The sequence below is a fragment of the Molossus molossus genome, unplaced genomic scaffold (assembly GCF_014108415.1).
Source record: "Molossus molossus isolate mMolMol1 unplaced genomic scaffold, mMolMol1.p scaffold_m16_p_1, whole genome shotgun sequence".
Lineage (NCBI taxonomy): Eukaryota > Metazoa > Chordata > Mammalia > Chiroptera > Molossidae > Molossus > Molossus molossus.
In genome coordinates, this window is record NW_023425344.1 from 206,581,938 (window position 1) to 206,601,644 (window position 19,707).

At 38.7% G+C, this 19,707-nt stretch overlaps 1 protein-coding gene across 2 annotated transcripts in view; it reads right to left on the minus strand.

Annotated features, from left to right (window-relative positions):
- L2HGDH (L-2-hydroxyglutarate dehydrogenase) overlaps positions 1 to 19,707 on the minus strand; it is a 44,870-nt gene that overhangs the window by 24,042 nt on the left and 1,121 nt on the right. For both annotated transcript variants that reach the window (XM_036278136.1, XM_036278144.1), the window contains exons 2-5: positions 17,585 to 17,700; positions 16,794 to 16,945; positions 7,910 to 8,041; positions 1,869 to 2,031 (exon numbers count right to left, since the gene is read on the minus strand). In XM_036278136.1, coding sequence (XP_036134029.1) covers positions 1,869 to 2,031; positions 7,910 to 8,041; positions 16,794 to 16,945; positions 17,585 to 17,700 — 563 coding nt within the window. The remainder of the gene's footprint in view (positions 1 to 1,868; positions 2,032 to 7,909; positions 8,042 to 16,793; positions 16,946 to 17,584; positions 17,701 to 19,707) is intronic.

Here is a 19,707-nt window from a genome sequence, read left to right on the forward strand (position 1 = left end):
TGCTCAATGAACTTAGTGAGAACCTCAGTGAACTTAGGGAGGGCCTCAAGAGCATAAAAAAGGACCAGTTAGAAATCATGGATACACAGTCAGAATTGAAGAAGGCATTAACTGAAATAAAGAATAATTTACACAGCTTCAATAATAGAGTACGTAAATCCAAGGAGTAAACCATCAATTTGGAATATAAGGAAGCAAAAAACGCCCAATCAGAACAGCAAAAAGAAAAAAGAATCCAAAAAAATGAGGATAGTGTAAGGAGCCTCTGGGACAACTTCAAGCGTGCCAACATTCGCATCTTGGGGGTACCAGAAGGAGAAGAGAGAGAACAAGAACTCGAAAACCTGTTTGAAACAATAATGGCAGAAAACTTTCCTAACTTGGTGAAGGAAACAGACATACAAGTCCAGGAAGCACAGAGAGTCCCAAACAAGATGAACCCCAAGAGGCCCACACCAAGACACATCATCATCAAAATGCAAAAGGTTCCCACGGCTGGGAAGGTTCTTCCTGAGGACTGAGGGATACCCGTCCCACACGAGGTGCCCCGCTCAGGGTTCCAGTGCCAGGAAGACAAGTCCCCATAACTTCTGGCTGGAAAAACCAGCAGGAACTGAGGCTCAGGGAGGCTGAAGCGGCTGGAACCCCAGGCAGCTCCTTAAAGGGCCAAAGAGAGAATATTAAAAGCAGCAAGAGAAAGGCAGCTAGTTACCTACAAGGGAGTTCCCATTAGGCTGTCAGCTGATTTCTCAAAAGAAACTTTGCAGGCCAGAAGGGAGTGGCAAGAAATATTCAGAGTGATGAAAACCAAGAACCTACAACCAAAATTACTCTATCCTGCAAAGCTGTCATTTAGAATCGATGGACATATAAAAACTTTCTTAGACAAGAAAAAGTTAAAGGAGTTCATCACTACCAAACCATTATTATATGAAATGATGAAGGGTCTTTTTGAAGAAAAAGATAAAATGTATGAACAAACAAAATGGCAATGAATGCATATCTATCAACAATGGAATCTACAAACAAAATGAACAGGTAGATCAGAAACATTCTCATAGATACAGAGAACATTTTGTTGGTTGCCAGTTGGGAGGGGGGTTGGGGGAATGGGTGAAAAAGGTGAAGGGATTAAGAAGCACAAATTCATTGCTAGACTGACAAACCTCAAAGGGAAAGGGGTTGGGGGGGGGGGAAATAAACCAAATAACATATACATAACCAGTGGGCACAGACAATAGTGTGGGAAAAGGTGGGAGGGGGGCGGGAGTGGGGAGGAGGGGGTCAATGGGGAAAAATGTGGAACATCTGTAATACATTTTATATCCAACAATAAAGATTAAAAAAAAAAAAAACTTTCAAGGAAGAATAAACTCAGTACTACCTTTTCCCTCATTCAAATTTCCCAAAAGCAAATTAAAAAATTACAAACCGATTCATTTAATTTGGGAAAAAAAAGTCCCTGAAGGGAGTAGTTCAGAATGGCTAAGTGATGTGCTATCTTCAGACAGTCTGATTCAGTAAGACTGGGTGATGCTAAAGTTTGCATTTTAAACAAACATCCCCAAGGGATTCTGACTCTAACCTAGAGGATAAGGAAGTGTTTGGGGGATAATTTATATAAATAGCCTTGGCACCTCAGGTGTTAGTACCAGTCAGAAGTGTCTGATCAGTGCCCAGTTCTATCCACGTGAGAATCACTGAAAGCCCCAGTTTGCCTACATCCAATCTTACCCTCTGCACCTGCCTCCAGTTCTGCCCAGCTCCTGTTGGACCTCTGCCAGCACTACCCCAACCAAAAACAGTCCCAAATTTGTTTAGAAGTCAATGCAAATGAATATTCAAAAGAAATGATACAAATGGCTTACCATCTTCACATCTTGAAGGACTTTCTCTAGCCATTTCAATATCTTTTACCTCAAAATTGGTCAAGACAGAGCCACCTGCATCTTGGAAATCCTGGGCAAATGATAAAGCCACCTGACGATAGTCCACGATGCCAGTATATGGGCAATCAATAGCCATTAGACCCTGGGACAGGATTATGAAAAAGTCAAGATAATACAATTAAAAGTCACTGAGAATAGTCTGTTCAATAAGTTTTATTTTGTGCTGGATATTTTTAATGCTTGTTTTGGTGGGTAACACACATTATGCTTTCTTAGGGAAAAAGAAAACCTGATATTTTTTAAAGAAAAATAAAATAGTGCCTGAATTTGAACTTGAGTATATAGGGTGGGGCAAAGGTAGGTTTACAACTGTTTGTATGGAAAATAATACAATAATTAAGAATACATATAAGAGCCGAGGCCGGTTTGGCTCAGCAATTAGAGCGTTGGCCTGCGGACCAGAGAGACCTGGGTTTGGTTCCCGCTAAGGGCACATGCCTCCGTTGCAGTTTGTCCCCAGCCCGGGTTGGGGTCATGTGGGTGGCAACCAGTCGATGTGTCTGTCTCGCGTCAATGTTTCTCTCTCTGTTCCTCCCTCTCTCCCTCCTGCTCTATTTGAAGATAAATGCAAAAATGTCCTCGGGTGAGGATAAAAAAAAAAAGCATACAAAAATAAACTCCATGTTTCATGTACTTATAACTGTAAACCTACATTTTTCCTACCTTGTATGTATGTTTAATAGACATAAGAAATATTACTAGTTAAATAAGAAAATCTCTATAATCAGAAAGTAATTCTCCTCCTTAAAGGAGTTCATTTTGCCTGGCTCTTCCAGCTGCTACAATGAGTTTCTCAGTTTAATTCATTACTCATCCTATCTGATTCTGAGTCATAGCTGACTGAGTCAAATTCTGTATCACTAAACAATTTTTTATTTTTGTTAATCCTCACCCAAGGATATTTTTCCATTGATTTTTGATAGAGTGGAAGGGAGGGAGGGAGAGAGAGAGAAGAAAAATTGATGTGAGAGAGACACATTGATTGGTTGCCTCCCACACAACCCCAACCAGGGCTAGGGATCGAACCTGCAACCCAGGTATGTGCCCTTGACCGGGAATCAAACTCACGACCCTTTGAACCAAGGGCCAACCCTCTAAATACTGAGCCAAACTGGCCAGGGCTAAACAATTATGTTTTAAATTTTCCCAGTAGTGGATCATGTGTCATACACACTCAGTGAGAACTCAGAATTGTTCATATATTTGATTTAATTTGCTGCAGAATCTCACTTATTTGTGGAATATAATGAACATAACAGTCTGAGGAATGGGGTAGTCCCAGAGATGTGAAAGTGGGGTACAGACTGACAATCCCCAGAAGAGGAGGTGGTGGGGGAGAGATGAACCACAGAACTTATATGCATGTATGCATGAACAATGGACATGGACAACAAAGCTGGGGACAGGGCAGGGAGGGAGGGGGAGGGGGAATCAGTGGGGGAAAAAGGAGAAACATCTGTAACAAAAATTAATTAATAAAAAATAATAATAATTTGCTGCAGACTCAATTTTCAATATTGAATGGAGATCACATATGGTTAATTCAAATGTTCTCTTCAGGTAACATAAGAAATTAACAGCCTGGGTTGTGTTTTTTTGTTTGTTTGTTTCTTTCTTTCTTTCTGCCAAGGTATGTTCAAACTCTATAGATGAATGAGCTACAAGCATACTTATTTAATTTTTCAGAATAAATGTATCCTTTTCTAATTCTGAAGAAAAGGATAAGAAGAGAATTTCACACACTAAATACTGACTACACTTTGAGGAATCCTTGGTAATAGTATTTTCTCTTGTGTTACTGTGTATATGAGTACACCAGTTTTCCCAATCAATCTCCTCTAAGAGGGTTGCCTAGTTCCCAGGATAACTAAGGCCCAGAGGCTGAGTATGACTTGTAAGTGCTGCCATCTTCTTGTTTGGCCAGCACAGCATGTCATTGTTGTGGTTTTAAAATAATATTTTATATTGTATTCTTGTATTCAGTGCCCCACCTCTAACCCCAATACATTTACCTGCTTATCCTTTCAAAGCTTTTGACTTTGCCAACCAACCCTGACCAACATTGCCACATGGCTAGATCACACTAAGGGTAAAGGCTCACGAAACACCCAACAATCTCTTTTCACGAACTGAAAGCAACATTTGAATAACTTCACCATTTTCCAGATGGTCTGCTTCTTGAATATGAGAGCACTTGCTCAAGTGCAGGAAATTACTCCTTTTATTTTGATATATAGATACACGTAAGATTTTATATTAGATATTATATGGCCTGACAATCCCTAAATTCACAGGGCAATAGCTATAATTCAATTTCAACCTATAAATAGTATTTTGGGTACAATAACCTTGGAATCTAAATTAGGATTATACCAAGAGTTTAGTCACAAAAACTTCCTTACCTAGCGTAAAACTATGTAACAAGTATAACAGTAGGATAAAAATGTGCTGTGAAAATGCTCCATAGCAATAGTGTTTTGAAATCCCAAATATTCTCCTTATTCATCTTATATTCCTGTTACCCAGCACAATGCCTGACACACAGAAGGCACTCAAACATTTACTGAATGAATGAACTTTTGAGGGTTGTCTTTAAACATACTAGATCCACCCCCCATAACCCCCACTCTAGATCTTCTCTAAAAAGTCTCCCTTCTTTTCTTTCCCTTTCTAGTCTTGGCTTTGCTCCTCCTCATGAGCCCTACCTATACATGTATGTTGGGGAAAGGTGGAGCAAGTCACTGCTGGCAAGCAACCCAATACTCTGGCCCAAGACAGGGCTGGTGGACAGGCTAGCTGTCAGCCAGGAGCTGGGCATGCCTTGTCCAGGTTAGCAGGTCAGAACTTGAAATCTGAGGCCACAGCAAGTCAGATGGCTAGAAAATAACTAGACAAGCAAAAGAGGGAACACTGGGAGTTAGAAGTCAGTCAGGAGGATAGAGGAACAGATGAACATGTGGTTGACCAATTAAAGAAAAGGCAGACAAATCAGCACATTTAAGGTCAGAAGAAGCAGGCAGGATCTGCCCAGAAAAAGAGCTGTCAAAAGCTATCCTCTAAAGTCACAGAGGCAGTTTAAAATTTCCAAGATGCTCCCCTGGGAGTACTTAAATCTTCTGCTGAAAGAATCTAGTCCACGAAGGCCTTTGCAGCTGCCCTAATATACTTTTTCTCTCTGGAGGTCCTGGAAGAAACAGAAGTAATCCTGGACTATGCAAATTTTGCCCACCATTCTTGGTAGTGGTGGTGAGGATGGGAGAGAAAGGAAGAATTTACTCAAGACACCTTTATGAAATAACTAGACTATATTTTCTATTATATATTGCCACCCTAAATAGGCATTGATAATTATAATGTGGCATTATACAAAGTACATCACTTCTGCAGAGGCCTCAGAGAAAAGCAGGACATACCTCTTTTATAAGTTACACTACTTAGTTAAGTAGGGGTTCACCTCCAAGAAGTCTTTCCTAAACTCTCAGACTAAACTAAAAGTAATAAGCATTGCCTGGCAGTGAATTCAAAGTCAGACTCTTTAACACAGGTACTTGGAGTCCAGCTGTTGTATATTGTCAATAGAAGGGTGGGGAAGAAGGAACAGGAGACATAGCCATTCACTTGAACAGCCAGTGGAATTGGGGGTTGGACTGACAGCTTCCAAAGGGCTACCAGAGCAAGATGATAGGCAGAGTATTATTCTTCATGTCTTTTTCATGAATAAAAGAAAGTTCTGTTTTTCCCTACAGCACGGTTAAGCAAGGTACTCTACAACCCACACTTCATACTCATGGCAGCCTTATCTTCCTGAAATGCAGATTGGATACTGTAGCCACTCTCCTTAAAAATTTTCAGTGGCTTCTGTGCCAAATGGATAAACTTCAAAGTTATTAGCATGAATATCAGGCCCTTTATGCGGGTCTAATCCTGCCTTTCTAGTCTCACTTTTTATATTTCCCTACACACCCTGTAATCCAACCACACCTTACTACTCCGTGCTTTCCAATCATGTCATATAGTTTCAGACCTCCTCTTGCCTTTGCTGATGTTCTTCAAACCTGGTATTTTTTCTCATTGGTGTGAGCAAAAAAAGGGGTTCTATGCAAAGTAACCTCACAGGGTGTTCTGATCATAAATTCCTAACTGTGCCCAGTTATGGTGGATAGTTAAGCCCCAGGCATATATCACTTCTTTAGTAAAAGGTTTATCTTCACACTGAGCAAGTCCAGTCCATTGTTTTTGTGCACTTAGGTTAACACACCACAGAAATAAACTATAACCACCTTCAAGAGAGCACATAATCTTGCTAACTATCCTGTAATCCAATCCCCACCTTGCTTTCTCCCACCTTCCTGTAATCTTCTTTACATTCCCTCCTTAATTTCAAATGCATAAAAGAAACTGCAAAACTTATTCTCCAGAGCATTTGCAATCTTGCTCCCTGCCATATGCTGTCAGTTTGGCTCAAATAAATTTTTACAAAAATTCCGTACAGGTTTGGACGTTTCTTTCTTTTTTTTTTTTTCCTCGCCACTTTTTTTTCCCCTCTTTTTAAATTTTAATTTTTATTATTTTTTTAAAATTTTATTTTTGTTACAGATGTTTCTCCTTTTTTACCCCATTGGCACCCTCCTCCCCATCCCCCTTGCCCGGTCCCCGGCTTTGTTGTCCATATCCATTTGTTATGTGTACATGCAAATAAATTCTGTGGTTTATCTCTTCCCACCCCTACCACCCCCTCTTCTGAGGGTTGTCAGTCTGTGCCCTACTTCCATGTTTCTGGGTCTACCCTATTCCTCAGACTGTTATGTTCATTATATTCTGTATATAAGTGAGATCATGTGGTATTTGTCTTTTTCTGCTTGGCTTGTTTCACTTAGGATAATACTTTCCAGGTCCCTCCATGTCGTCTCAAAGGATGAGAGATCTTTCTTTCTTACAGCTGCATAGTACTCCATTGTGCATATGTACCACTGCTTTTTTATCCATTCATCTACTGATGGACACTTGGGCTATTTCCAGATCTTAGCTATTGTAAATAGTGCTGCTATAAACATGGGGGTACATATATTCTTCCTGATTGGTGTTTCAGGCTTCCTAGGGTATATTCCTAGAAGTGGGATCACTGGGTCAAATGGAAGTTCAATTTTTAATTTTTTGAGATAACACCATATTGTTTTCCATAGTGGCTGCACCAGTCTGCATTCCCACCAGCAGTGCACTAGAGTCCCCTTTTCTCTTGACGTTTCTTTTTTTTTTCTGATCAAGTCTCATTTATTCAGGGGGAGTTCACACAATATATAGGGCAAAAAGCAGGTGAAACAGTTAATGAGTATCCCACCTGAAGCAAATTCCAGTAAATACCCCAGGTGGAACAAATGTTAAGCAAAGAATGGCTAGCAGAGTAAACAATCATCTAGAGGAATGCAGAGACACTGTACGCAGAGAGACACTGCCTTGGGGCAGGAGATGGCAGAGCAGATTGTAACAAAATGGATGCCATGCAAAAAGTCTCCCACACTACTCAGCCATAAAAAAGGTGACATATTGCTATCTGTAACAACATGGATAAATCAAAGATATCTTCATGTATTTACAGTAAAAAAAAATCATTTAAACTGTACATTCAAAATCCAAACACACTAATATGCATGTGTACATAAAAAATAGAATTATGTGATTAATATTAGATATACCAACAACTGACTTATAGAATATTAAAAAGTAGTAAATTGATTCTCCTGATGGACGTTTCTTATAACGGCTTAGGGAAAGAAAAAATCAAGTGTCCAGAGTTTGTGGAAATGCCCTGACACCCCACTGCTTTGGTGATAGGATTAGCTAACTGTTTCTATAGAATTCTTTCCTCCTATAAATTCACTCTCAGCTTCCATGTTCACAAGACTGAGCCCTAAATGAAAATGTTCCTATGAGCATATGTGTGGAGTTAGTGAATCACTTACCCTACAATATGGCTCCTTCTTTTTTATATCCTCTTGCTGGATAAGCCTCAGACCCTGGACACCATTCTGTAGGCCTCTCTCATATAGGGCCTGAAGTCTGGGAATTTCTTCTTGTTCAACAGCTACTATAAGCTTCAAAAGATGAAAATATGAATAGAGTTAAACATACCGTCAGCTATGGAAGATAAAGTGACTAGAAAATCATAAATTATTGCATGACTCAAATTGTGATTTTTAAATTGTTTTTTCTTTATGTACCTACTTCAACCTTTCTTCATGATTTCATTTTCCTCCTCCACTGAAAAAAGTTGTCTTAAGGAAACTGCTTTAAAACATATTTTCCTCAAATTTGAGATGTAGTTTCAATTTCCACTTCTGTTATCAGTTGCTACATGCATCTTGGCCATAATGAACTGTTATTACCACCACTCCCTCAGTCCCAGAGGGCAGAGGAGCACCAATTGCTTAATCTTTACATTAAAAAAAAAAAAAAAAAAAAAATCCAGCCCTGGCCGGTTTGGCTCAGCGGTTAGAGCATCGGCCTGCGGTCCTGAGAGACCCAGGTTCGGTTCCCGCTAAGGGCACGTACCTCGTTTGCAGTTTGTCCCCAGCCCTGGTTGGTTGTGCGGGTGGCAGCCACTCGTGTTCCTTTCACATCGATGTTTCTCTCTCTCTCTCTGTTCCTCTCTCTCCCTCCCACTCTACCTGAACAAAAAATGGAAAAATGTCCTCGGGTGAGGATAAAAAAAAAAAAAAATCCAGCAACAACCCAACAGAGTAGCCTTATTTCTATAAGAGAATGTAAAATACTAGTACAACAGGAAAATATCTAGTATTCAGTATAATGGGGTATCACTAACAGAAAACTATCCATTTTATTTCCTAGAATAAAGTACATTACAAAGTCTTTACTCATGCATTCTGTTGCAGAGAAAAAAAGAGGTGAATTTATGAACTGTACTCAAGACTCTTTTTCTACTTATTTCTGGGCAAAGAGTCTGTTTAAAGTAGTTTATTCCTTACTTAACAGCAACAGAAGGCACAGACGCATATTCACAGATAAATTAGAATTCTTTTTTTTTTAGGTATAAATTCCTTTATTAGCACACCTTGCAGCCCTAGCTATACTTTTTGGGAAGAATCCCCCCTTTCTTTGTCCTCTGAGCATCTTCTGTGTCTCAGAGTAGTTCTTCATTATTTGGTATTCTTCATAGTCACATCTATGATGGACATCATAAAGTGAGTCCTTTTTGGAAATTGTGTAGATTTAGGAGCCCACCTTCTGTTGGCACAGATTTGTGTGTACTGAGATTGCTGTTGGGTAGAAAATTTACTGTCCAGCCCGTCTCTTGTTTTCTTTGGCAATATACTCTATTCTACCACCTTGTAAGCTTCTCGTTTGTTTTTAGTTAGTTTCATATGCGTGTGCCCTTAGCAGGATATCTTGTTTAAACCTAATTTTTAACCCTGAAGTCTCTGGTATTTTTATATAAAAAACTTAATCCATCTTCTCAATTAGTGTTGATTATTTTAATACTATCTGAAATAATGATATAGATGGAGGAGACAACACCCTTGACACCAATCTGCCATTAGGCTCACAATCTTTGTGGGGAAAGACATCAGTATCATTTCTTGTTAAGTTTGGCATTTGGAAGCTACTACATCACTGGTCCAGGTTTGTGTACAAAAGCAGTTGGCTTTTAAATCTTTCAGAGCTGCAAATTTGGGGTCTTCCTGTCAAAGTCTATCCCTATCCAAGGTAGAAAGTACTTTCTATAACCCATACAACCCCCTTTCTACACTGTTTGTGGCTTAGAAAGCTTTGACCTGAGTTCATCTGTCCAGATCACTATTTCATAACAAGGAGTCAATACAATTTCATGAGATAATATTTTTGTTGTTGTCAGTCCTCACCCAAGGGTATTTTTCCATTGATTTGTTTTTAGATAGAGTGGAAGGGAGGGAGGGAGAAAGAGAAAAACATCAGTATGAGAGAGCCACACTGATTGGGTGCCTCCCACACAACTCCAACTGGGACCGGAGATCAAATTTGTAACCTAGGTACGTGCCCTTGGCCAGGAATTGAACCCATGACTCTTCGGTCTGCAAGCTGAAGCTCTAACTGCTCAGCCAAACAGACCTGGGCTGAGATAATACTTTTTAAAAAAAATATGTTTTTATTGATTTCTTTTTAGAGAAAGAGGACGGGAGAGAGAGAGAGAAACATCGATGTGAGAGAGAAACATGAATCGACTGCCTCCTGCACGCCCCCACTCCCACTGGGGATCACGCCTGCAACCTGGGCATGTGCCCTGAGTGGGAATCAAACAGGACCTCTCAGTCCATGGGATGACACTCAGTCCACTGAGCCATACTGGCTGGGCTGCAATTATACTTTTAATTAAGGTGTAAAGGTTATTTAAATAAACAAATGATTAACCTTAAAAACAAAAGTGGAATCAAAGGACACTATCAAGAAAGTAAAAAGACATGCTCTGAATGGGAGAAAAATATTTGCAAATCTATAGCTGATAAGGGTCTAGTATCCAGAATATATAAAGAACTCTTATAACTCAATCATAAAAACTATAAATACAGTTTTATATCTTTATTTCCTTTCACACCATGTCAGGACCATTTTCTTTTTTTAATTTTTTTTTCTTTATTGATTTTAGAGAGAGAGGAAGTGAGAGGGAGAGATAGAAACATCAATGAGAGAGAACACTGATCGGCCGCCACCTGCACGCCCCCCCACCCCCCTGATGATCAGGCCCACAACCAGGAATCGAACCAGCGACCTCTTGGTGCAGGGTCGATGCTCAACCACTGAGCCACACCAGCGGGGGTATCAGGACCATTTTCCCACATCATTTACAAAAACCTTCATTCCCTGGATGGTTTGGCTCAGCGGTTAGAGTGTAGACCAGAGAATCCTGGGTTTGGTCCCCGCTAAGGGCACGTACCTCAGTGGCAGTTTGTCCCTGGCCCCAGATGGGGTCATGTGGGTGGCAGCCACTCAGTGTGTCTCTCTCACATTGACGTTTTTCTCTCTCTCTTCCTCCCTTTATCCCTCCCTCTCTATCTGAAGATAAATTTAAAAAAGAAGTCCTCAGGTGAGGATAAAAAAAAAATTTTTTTTAAATCTTCATAGCATCTTTAATGATGACAACAAACTTTTATTCTTAACAATTACACGGAAAAGACTTACAAGGGAGTATTATGAATAACCATAAGCCAACAAATTAGCTAATCTACATGAAATGGACAAATCCATTGGAAGATGCAAACTTCTGAAACTGATTCACAAAGAAAATCTGAATAGACCTATAATGTGTAAAGAGATTAAATTAGTAACTTTAAAACTTCCCACAAAGAAAAGACCAGGCCCAGGACTTTACTTATGAATATTACCATATGTTTAAAGAATTAATACCAATTCTTCATAAACTCTTCTAAAAAAATAGAAGAGGAGGGAACACTTCCTAACTAAATTCAATGAGGCCAGTATTAGCCAGATACCCAAAACAGACAAAGATATCAAAAGAAAATAAAACTGCAGATCAATTATGAATATTGATGTAAAAGTCCTGAACAAAATACTAGTAAACGGATGCAGTAACATATAAAAAGGATTATATGCCATAACCAGTGAAATTTATTGCAAGAATGCAAGATCAATTTAACATCCAAAAGTCAATTAATGTAATATACCATATTAATAGAATAAAAGACAAAAACTACATGATTGCTTCAATAGAAGCAGAAAAGGCATTTGAGAAAATCCAACACCTTTTTATTATAAAAACAAAATAAAATAAAATTTAATTTAACTTAAAAACCCTCAACAAACTAGAAATGAAAAGGAACTTCCTCAGTTTGATACAAGACATCTACAAAAAACCCACAACAAGCAGAATACTTAATAGTGAAAGGCTGAATGCCTTGTCCCTAAGATTAGGAAAAACACAAGGTTGTCCACTTTCACTTTTCAACACTGTATTAGAGATTTTACCCTGGGAATTTAGGCAAGAAAAAATATGAAAGACATCCAAACTGAAAAAGAAGTTAAACTATCTTATTTGCAGATGACATCATCCTGCATATAGAAAAGCATAAGGAATCCACACATTAAAAACAAAAACAAAAAAACAAAAAACCCCACAAAACCCTATTAGACTAATACCAAGGAATAAATTTAACAAAAGAAATGCAGGACTTGTACAATTAAAAATATAAAACATTGTTGAAATAAATTTAAAAAGATTTAAGTCAATATAAAGATATCCCATGTTCATAAGATTTAATATTATTAAGATGGCAACACTCTCCAAATTGATCTATAGATTCAACATACAGCAAGCCCTCGACTTAACAGACAAACTTTCCGGTTGGTATGTCATATGTGAAAATTAACACTCTGTTAATTTTTAAATGATTTTAACCAAGATTCACTTATAATTAAATTAACAGGTTTATTTTTGTTATTGATTCACTGTTATTTTTAAGAAATTTTAGCAAGTAGGCCATATCTTGGAAAAAAACCTGTAATAATTTTGCCAACATAAATAAAGATTACATATCTACAACTTCATATTTAAATCCAAGAGTCACCGTAAACAATGTTCAGAGAAGGATTAGCATGAGACTAAACCACAACCCATGCGGTAATTGGTTCTATTGTCATATGGGGTGACTTTCTGCAGCAGTTTGCTGTGGATGTTCCCATGTGCACTAAGCCACACCCCGGCCATGTGCATTTGTTTACTCTAGGTGACTGGTGAATGCATACATTTACTATACCTATTCAGTATAAATTTAAAATTACAGTAATACAGAGAAGAAAGCTTCTATGAAGTTAAACTTTTCACACATACTTAATTTTAATTACACAAATGTGTCTCCATAAGTAAAAACAGGTAAAATAACTAATTTGTCAATTTTTTGACACATGCATTCAGAAAACCTACTTTAGTATAGAACAGACTCTCGGCTTTAACAGACACCCCCTGGCCCAAAAAATTAGCCCAAATTAGTCAGTTATATCAAGGTTTTACTGTAACCTCTATCAAAATCCCAGCTGCCTTTTTAGAGCAACTCACAAACTGGCCCTGAAATTCATATAAAAATGCAAGGAACTCAGAATAGGCAAAGCAATCTTAAAAAAGAAGAACAAAGTTGGAGGACTCACGTTTCCTGATTTCACAACATAAAGAGGTAGAAGTTATGTAGAAAGAATAGTCTTTTCAACAAATGGGGGTAAACAACTGGATATATACATAGAAAAGAATGAAGCTGGACCCCTTCCTAACACTGTATACCAAAATTAATTAAAAAGTCATCATATGCTAGAGGTACAGGTACAGGGAGTGGAACAGGAAACTGCTTCTGGTGGCAGGGTCTATAGAAAGAGTTGTAGGCTGGCTGTGAAGGTATTAAGCCCCTGAAACAGGCCAAGAAGCAGGCCAAGGAAATGGATGAAGAAAGTAAGGCATTCAAGCAGAAACAAAAAGAGGGACAGAAGAAACTCAGGGATCCAAAAGAGAAGACTGCCCTGGCCGGTTTGGCTCAGCCGGTTGGCCTGCGGTACAGAGAGACCCGGGTTCGGTTCCCGCTAAGGGCACGTACCTCGGTTGCAGTTTGTCCCTGGCCCTGGTTGGTCGTGAGGGTGGCAGTCACTCGATGTGTCCCTTCACATCGATGTTTCTCTCTCTCTCTCTCTTCCTCTCTCTCCCTCCTGCTCTATCTGAACAAAAAATGGAAAAATGTCCTTGGGTGAGGACAAAAGAGAAGACTGAGGGGAGGAAATTCCACGTCTGGCAAGATTCCACATTTGGAATTAAGAATTCTGGCAAGCCCTGGCCGGTTTGGCTCAGCGGTTGGAGCGTTGTTGGCATGCGGTCCAGAGAGACCCGGGTTCAGTTCCCGCTAAGGGCATGTACCTCAGTTGCAGTTTGTCCCCGGCCCTGGTTGGTCATGCAGGTGGTAGCCACTCAATGTGTCCCTTTCACGCCGATGTTTCTCTCTCTCTCTTTCTTCCTCTCTCACCCTCCCTCTCTATCTGAACAAAAAATGGCAAAAAAATGTCCTCGGGTGAGGATAAAAAATAAATAAAACAACAAAAAAAAGATTTCTGGCAAAAATTAAACTGTTCCTGCCCTGGCCAGTTTGGCTCAGTGGTTAGAGCGTCAGCCTGCGGTCCAGAGAGACCTGGGTTCGGTTCCCACTAGGGGCACGCGCCTCGGTTGCAGTTTGTCCCCAGTCCTGGTTGGGTTGTGCGGGTGGCAACCACTCAATGTGTCCCTTTCACGTCGATGTTTCTCTCTCTCTCTCTCCTTCCCACTCTATCTGAACAAAAAATGGAAAAGTGTTCTTGGGTGAGGATAAAATTATGAATAAATTTTAAAAAATTAAGCTGTTCTTTGTGCCTGAGGCAATGGTTATCCTTAATTCCATTCCTGTTTAAACAGCTGAGTTCTCTGCCATAACGTGTTGCCACCTATAAGCTAGAATGAAGTGTTGTCTTGGAGCCTGTTGTACATTTAAGAATAAACTTCTGTTAACCAAAATGAAATCATACCATGGCTCTTCTTCTCTTTAGTTCTCACTCAGCCATTTCTACCTCAGCTGGGAGCTCAGAGCAAACCCAGCCGAGAATCCTGCCGAAGTCTACTCTTCAGTGTTTGTTCTACCCCAAATTCTATATGACCTGGACTTAAACCAATTCAACTGGGAGTGGGGGAGTGATGATAGACCTAAATGTCAGAGCTAAGGCTATAACAAAACTCTTCAAAGAAAACATAGGAGTAGCCTTGGCCAGTGTTTCTCAGTGGTTAGATTGTTGGCCCTTGCACCAAAGGGTTGTGGGTTTGATTCCTGGTCAAGGGCACATACCTGCCTGGGTTGCAGGTTCTATCCCCAACCCCAGTCAGGGTGCATGCAGGAGGCAACCAATTGATGTGTCTCTCTCACATCGATGTTTCTCTCTCTCTCTCTCTCTCTCTCTCTCTCTCTCTCTCTCCCCTACCACTCTCTCCACTCCCTCCCTACCATTCTCTCTAAAAAGCAATTGAAAAAATATCCTCAGCTGAAAGAAACACAAACATAGTAGTAATTTTTCATGATCTAAGATTAGGCAACAATTTCTTAGGTATGACACTAAAAAACAAGCAACAAAAGAACAAGAGATAAACTGGACTTCATAAAAATTAAAAAGTTCTGTGCTTCAAGGGATACCATTAAGAAAGTAAAAAAAGAAAATCTACAGAATGGGAGAAAATCTTAAGTAATATTTTGAAAATTACTATTACTATTACCATTACTATTATTTATTTTTAAAATAAAAAATATTTTAGTAATATATTATAGATAACAAGGGACTGTATCCAGAATATATAAAGGACACATACAACTCAACAATAAAAAGACAAATAATCCAATTTAAAAATGGGCAAGAGATTTCAATAAGATAATTTTTTCAAAGAAGATAAATGAACAGCCAATAAGCATATGAAAAGATGTTCAACATCATTAATAATTAGGGAAATGCAAATCAAAACTACAATGATATACCACTTAACATCCTCTAGGAGGGCTAAAATAAAAAAGACATAATAATAGGTGTTGGTGAGGATATGGAGATCTAAAATCCTCATTAATTGTTGATAGGAATGTAAAACAGCGCAGCACTTTAAAAAACAGTTTAGCAGCCCCTCAAATGTTAAACATGGAGTTCCCTATAACCCAGTAGTTCCACTCCTAGATACATGTCCAAGGGACATAAAAACAGAGGTCGATACAAAAACACAAGTCCATACATAAATTCTATAGCATTGTTATATATAACAGCCAAAAAGTGGAAACAACTCAAATGTCCATCAATTGTTAAGTGGATAAACAAAATTTGGTATATCTACACAATGAAATATAAAATGGATGAAGTATTGATTCATGATACCAGATGAATGAACCTGAGAAAATACCATGCTAAGTGAAAGAAGCCAGTCACAGTCACAAAAAACAACAACATATCGTATGATTTCATTTACTTGGAATGTCCAGAATAGGCAAATCCAGAAGGTATATTATTGGTTGCCGGGGCTGGGGAGAAGCAAGACTAGGAAGCGGAAGGAATGGGGACTGGCTATTAATGGGTATATGACTTCTTTTTGGGATAATGAATATGGTTTAAAGTTAGACAGTGGTGATAGCTACATAATTCTGTGACTACACTAAAAACTGAATTGTATACTTTATTTTTAATATGTTTTTATTGGATTTTTAGAGTGAGAGGAAGGGGAGAGAGATAGAAACATCAATATGAGAGAGAAACATCAATTGGCTGCCTCCTGCATGCCCCCTACTGGGGATCAAGTCCCCAACCTGCGCATGTGCCCTGACCCGGAATCAAACCAGGACATCTCAGTCCATGGGACAATGCTCAATCCACTGAGCCACACCAGTTGGGCCTGAATTGTATATTTTAAAAGGGTGAACTGTATGGTACATAAATTATGTCAATAAATTTAAAAATTACATGGAGTTAGTCATACCATATTTTTAAAAAAATATTTTCATTGATATTTTTGAGAGAGAGGGGAAGGAAGATAGAGATAGAAACATCAATGTGAGAGAGAAACATTGATCAGCTATCTCCTGCATGCCCTCTCTCTCCCTTCCTCTCTAAAAATACAATAAAAAACATATTTTTAAAGTGTTAAAACACTATAAAAGTTATTCTCTAACATTAGATTTTGCAAATTACATTAATATAAAGAGAGAAAAGCCAGAGTTTTTTTTGTTGTTGTTGTTGTTAATTCAACATTAAACATCACTAAGAAAATGGAAGTTATAAATAAGTCAAGGTCCTAGTAAAATACCGTACCTTGCCACACTGCTTGTAAGAAATTCCCTTTTGGTTACAGTATTCATAGATGAGGGCTGCGCCTTGTACACATAATTTAGCTTTCAGAGATTCGGGTTTATAATAAATTCCACTATGTATGACACCACTGTTATGTCCAGTCTGGTGAATAGCTACCAAACAAGAGAAACAGCATAAGGGAAAGTACATGCCCCATAAAAAAAACCTAAGAAGTGGGGAACAAGCATAGTTGAAGCTATCAGAGACCACATTATTTAAAATTCTTACGGTCAGAGCACTGATAACTTCTTCTGGCCGCCATCCCTGGTGCCTGTGTCACATCCCACCAGCCCATTTTTTATTTCAGTTACAACTTTAGTTCACAAACTCACCTCTCACTACCATCAAACCACTTCAAGGTGCCACTATAGCTCTTTGCATTCTGCCCAGGGCCTTTTCTAATGTGGGAAAGAAGAATTCAACATCCCTAGGGGCAATCCTCAACCAATAGGGACAGGAGCTGATGGATAAATGAGCATGATCCTGGGAAATGTTTATGTAGTTCTTCAGAGGTACCAGTGGAATCAAGCTCACAACAGCAACTTCAATAATGTACCCATATGTGGCCTTTTCTCCTTCCCTGTTTACTATCCCTGTCTCTCAAATAAATCACTTACACCCAAGTCTTAGTCCCAGGCTCTGCTTTATGGAGAACTCAAACTAGCGTATTAACTTTGACACTCAGCATAACAGATGCAGAATTGCTCAGGTTAAGCAGAATTGTTGAAGAGCAACACTGAAAGCATACATACCTAAATCTTTCTCCTTTTCCAAAACACCAATAGAAAGTGCTGGATGTCGCAGGATGAGTGCTCTGGCAGAGGCAAGCCCCACAATTCCACCACCGATAATGACTACATCAAATGAGCTTTAAAAGAAAATCACTTAAAAGAAAGTCATTTAAAGTAATGCATGTTTACAGTAGACCTCATCAAACTTCACACTCAAATTTGTCATCATCTATGGACAATTAATTAAACTATTATAATCATTATAAGCAATATTTATTGGGCTCTATGCTATTTGACTTTATACTCATGAAGAAACCTTTAAAAGTACGTGCAGCCCAGCCCGTGTGCTTCAGTTGGCTGATCTTCATCCCATGCACCAGGAGGTCACCAGCTTGATTCCTGGTCAGGGTACATGCCCAGGTTGCAGGCTCAGTCCCCAGGAGGGGGTGTGCAGGAGGCAGCTGATAGATCTCTCCCTTCCTCTCCCTTCCTCTCTCTAAAATCAATAAAAACTTATTAAAACACACAAACACAACACTATCATTTTAACTTAAAAAGTTAACAAGAAATGTTTTATATCATCAAATATTCACTATAAAACTTTTGGAAGAAAACACAGAAAAAAAATCTTTGAACCCTGGCCGGTTTGGCTTAGCGGTTAGAGCGTTGGCCTGTGGTCCAGAGAGACCCAGGTTCAGTTCTCACTAAGGGCACGTATCTCAGTTGCAGTTTGTCCCCGGCCCTGGTTGGGTCATGCAGGTGGTAGCCACTCTATGTGTGCCTTTCACATCAATGTTTCTTTCTCTCTCTCTCTTCTTCTCTCTCCCTCCCACTCTGAACAGAAAATGGAAAAATGTCCTCGGGTGAGGATTAAAAAAAAAAAAAAATCTTTGGGATATAGGGCTAGGTAAAGAGTTTACCAAACACATTACCCATAAAAGAAAAAAATTGATGAACTAGAGTTCATCAAAATGATAAACTTTTGCTCTGCAAAAGATCCTGTTAAGAGGATAAGAAAACCATCAAATTGGGGGAAAATACTTGCAAATCACATATCTGACAAAGTACCCTGTCTAGAATATCTATTAAGAACTTTCAAAACAAACAAGCCATTTAGAAAATGGGCGAAAGATATGAACAAACATATCATCAAAGAGGACAAATATACAGATGGCAAATAAGCACATGAAAAGATGTTCAATACCATTAGTCATTCGGGAAATGCAAATTAAAACTACATTGAGATACCACTACAGTCGTATCAAAATGGCTAAAATTTTAAAAAGTGATAATACCAAATGCTGGTGAGGATTAAGAACTGAATCACTCACATATTACTGGAAGGAATTTAAAATAGCAGTCACTCTGGTAAAATAATACGGTAGTTTATTAAAAAACTAAACATGTGCTTACTGTAGGTCTTAGCACCTGCATTTATCCCAGAGAAAGGATTTATGTTCATACAAAGACCTGTATATAAGTATTATAATAGCTTTATTCATAGCCAAAAACTGGAAACAGCCCAGATATACTTTAACTGGTGAATGGTTAAACAAACTGTGATACATCCATACCATTAATGTTACTCAACAATTAAAAGGAACCATACTATCCATATTGGTAACAACTTAGATGAATCTCAAGGACATTATGCTGTGTGAAAAAAATAAAGCCAATCTCAAAAGATTACATACTGTGTGACTCCACTTATAGAACATTTTCAAAATGACAAAATATAAACCTAGGGAATAGATTAGTAGTTGCCACAGGTTAAGAAGTAGTTAGAAAGGGTGTAGAGATGGGATGTGAATATAACACAGTAGGTAACACAAGGAATATCTTTGTATTGATGGAACATTTCTGTTTCTGAATTGTGGTGGTAGTCACACAAGTTCACACATGACTAAACTGCATAGAAACACACACACACACACACAAACACACGCATGAAAAGGAGTGCATGTAAAACTGATGAACTCTGAACAAGGTCTATGGATTGTGTCAAAGTCAATTTCCTGGTTTTGATATGGTACTATAGTTATATAAGATGTTATCACTGGGGTAAATTGGGTGAAGGGTACATGAGAGCTCTGCTTTGTTGCAATCTCCTATGATTCCATAATTATTTCAAAATAAAAAGTATA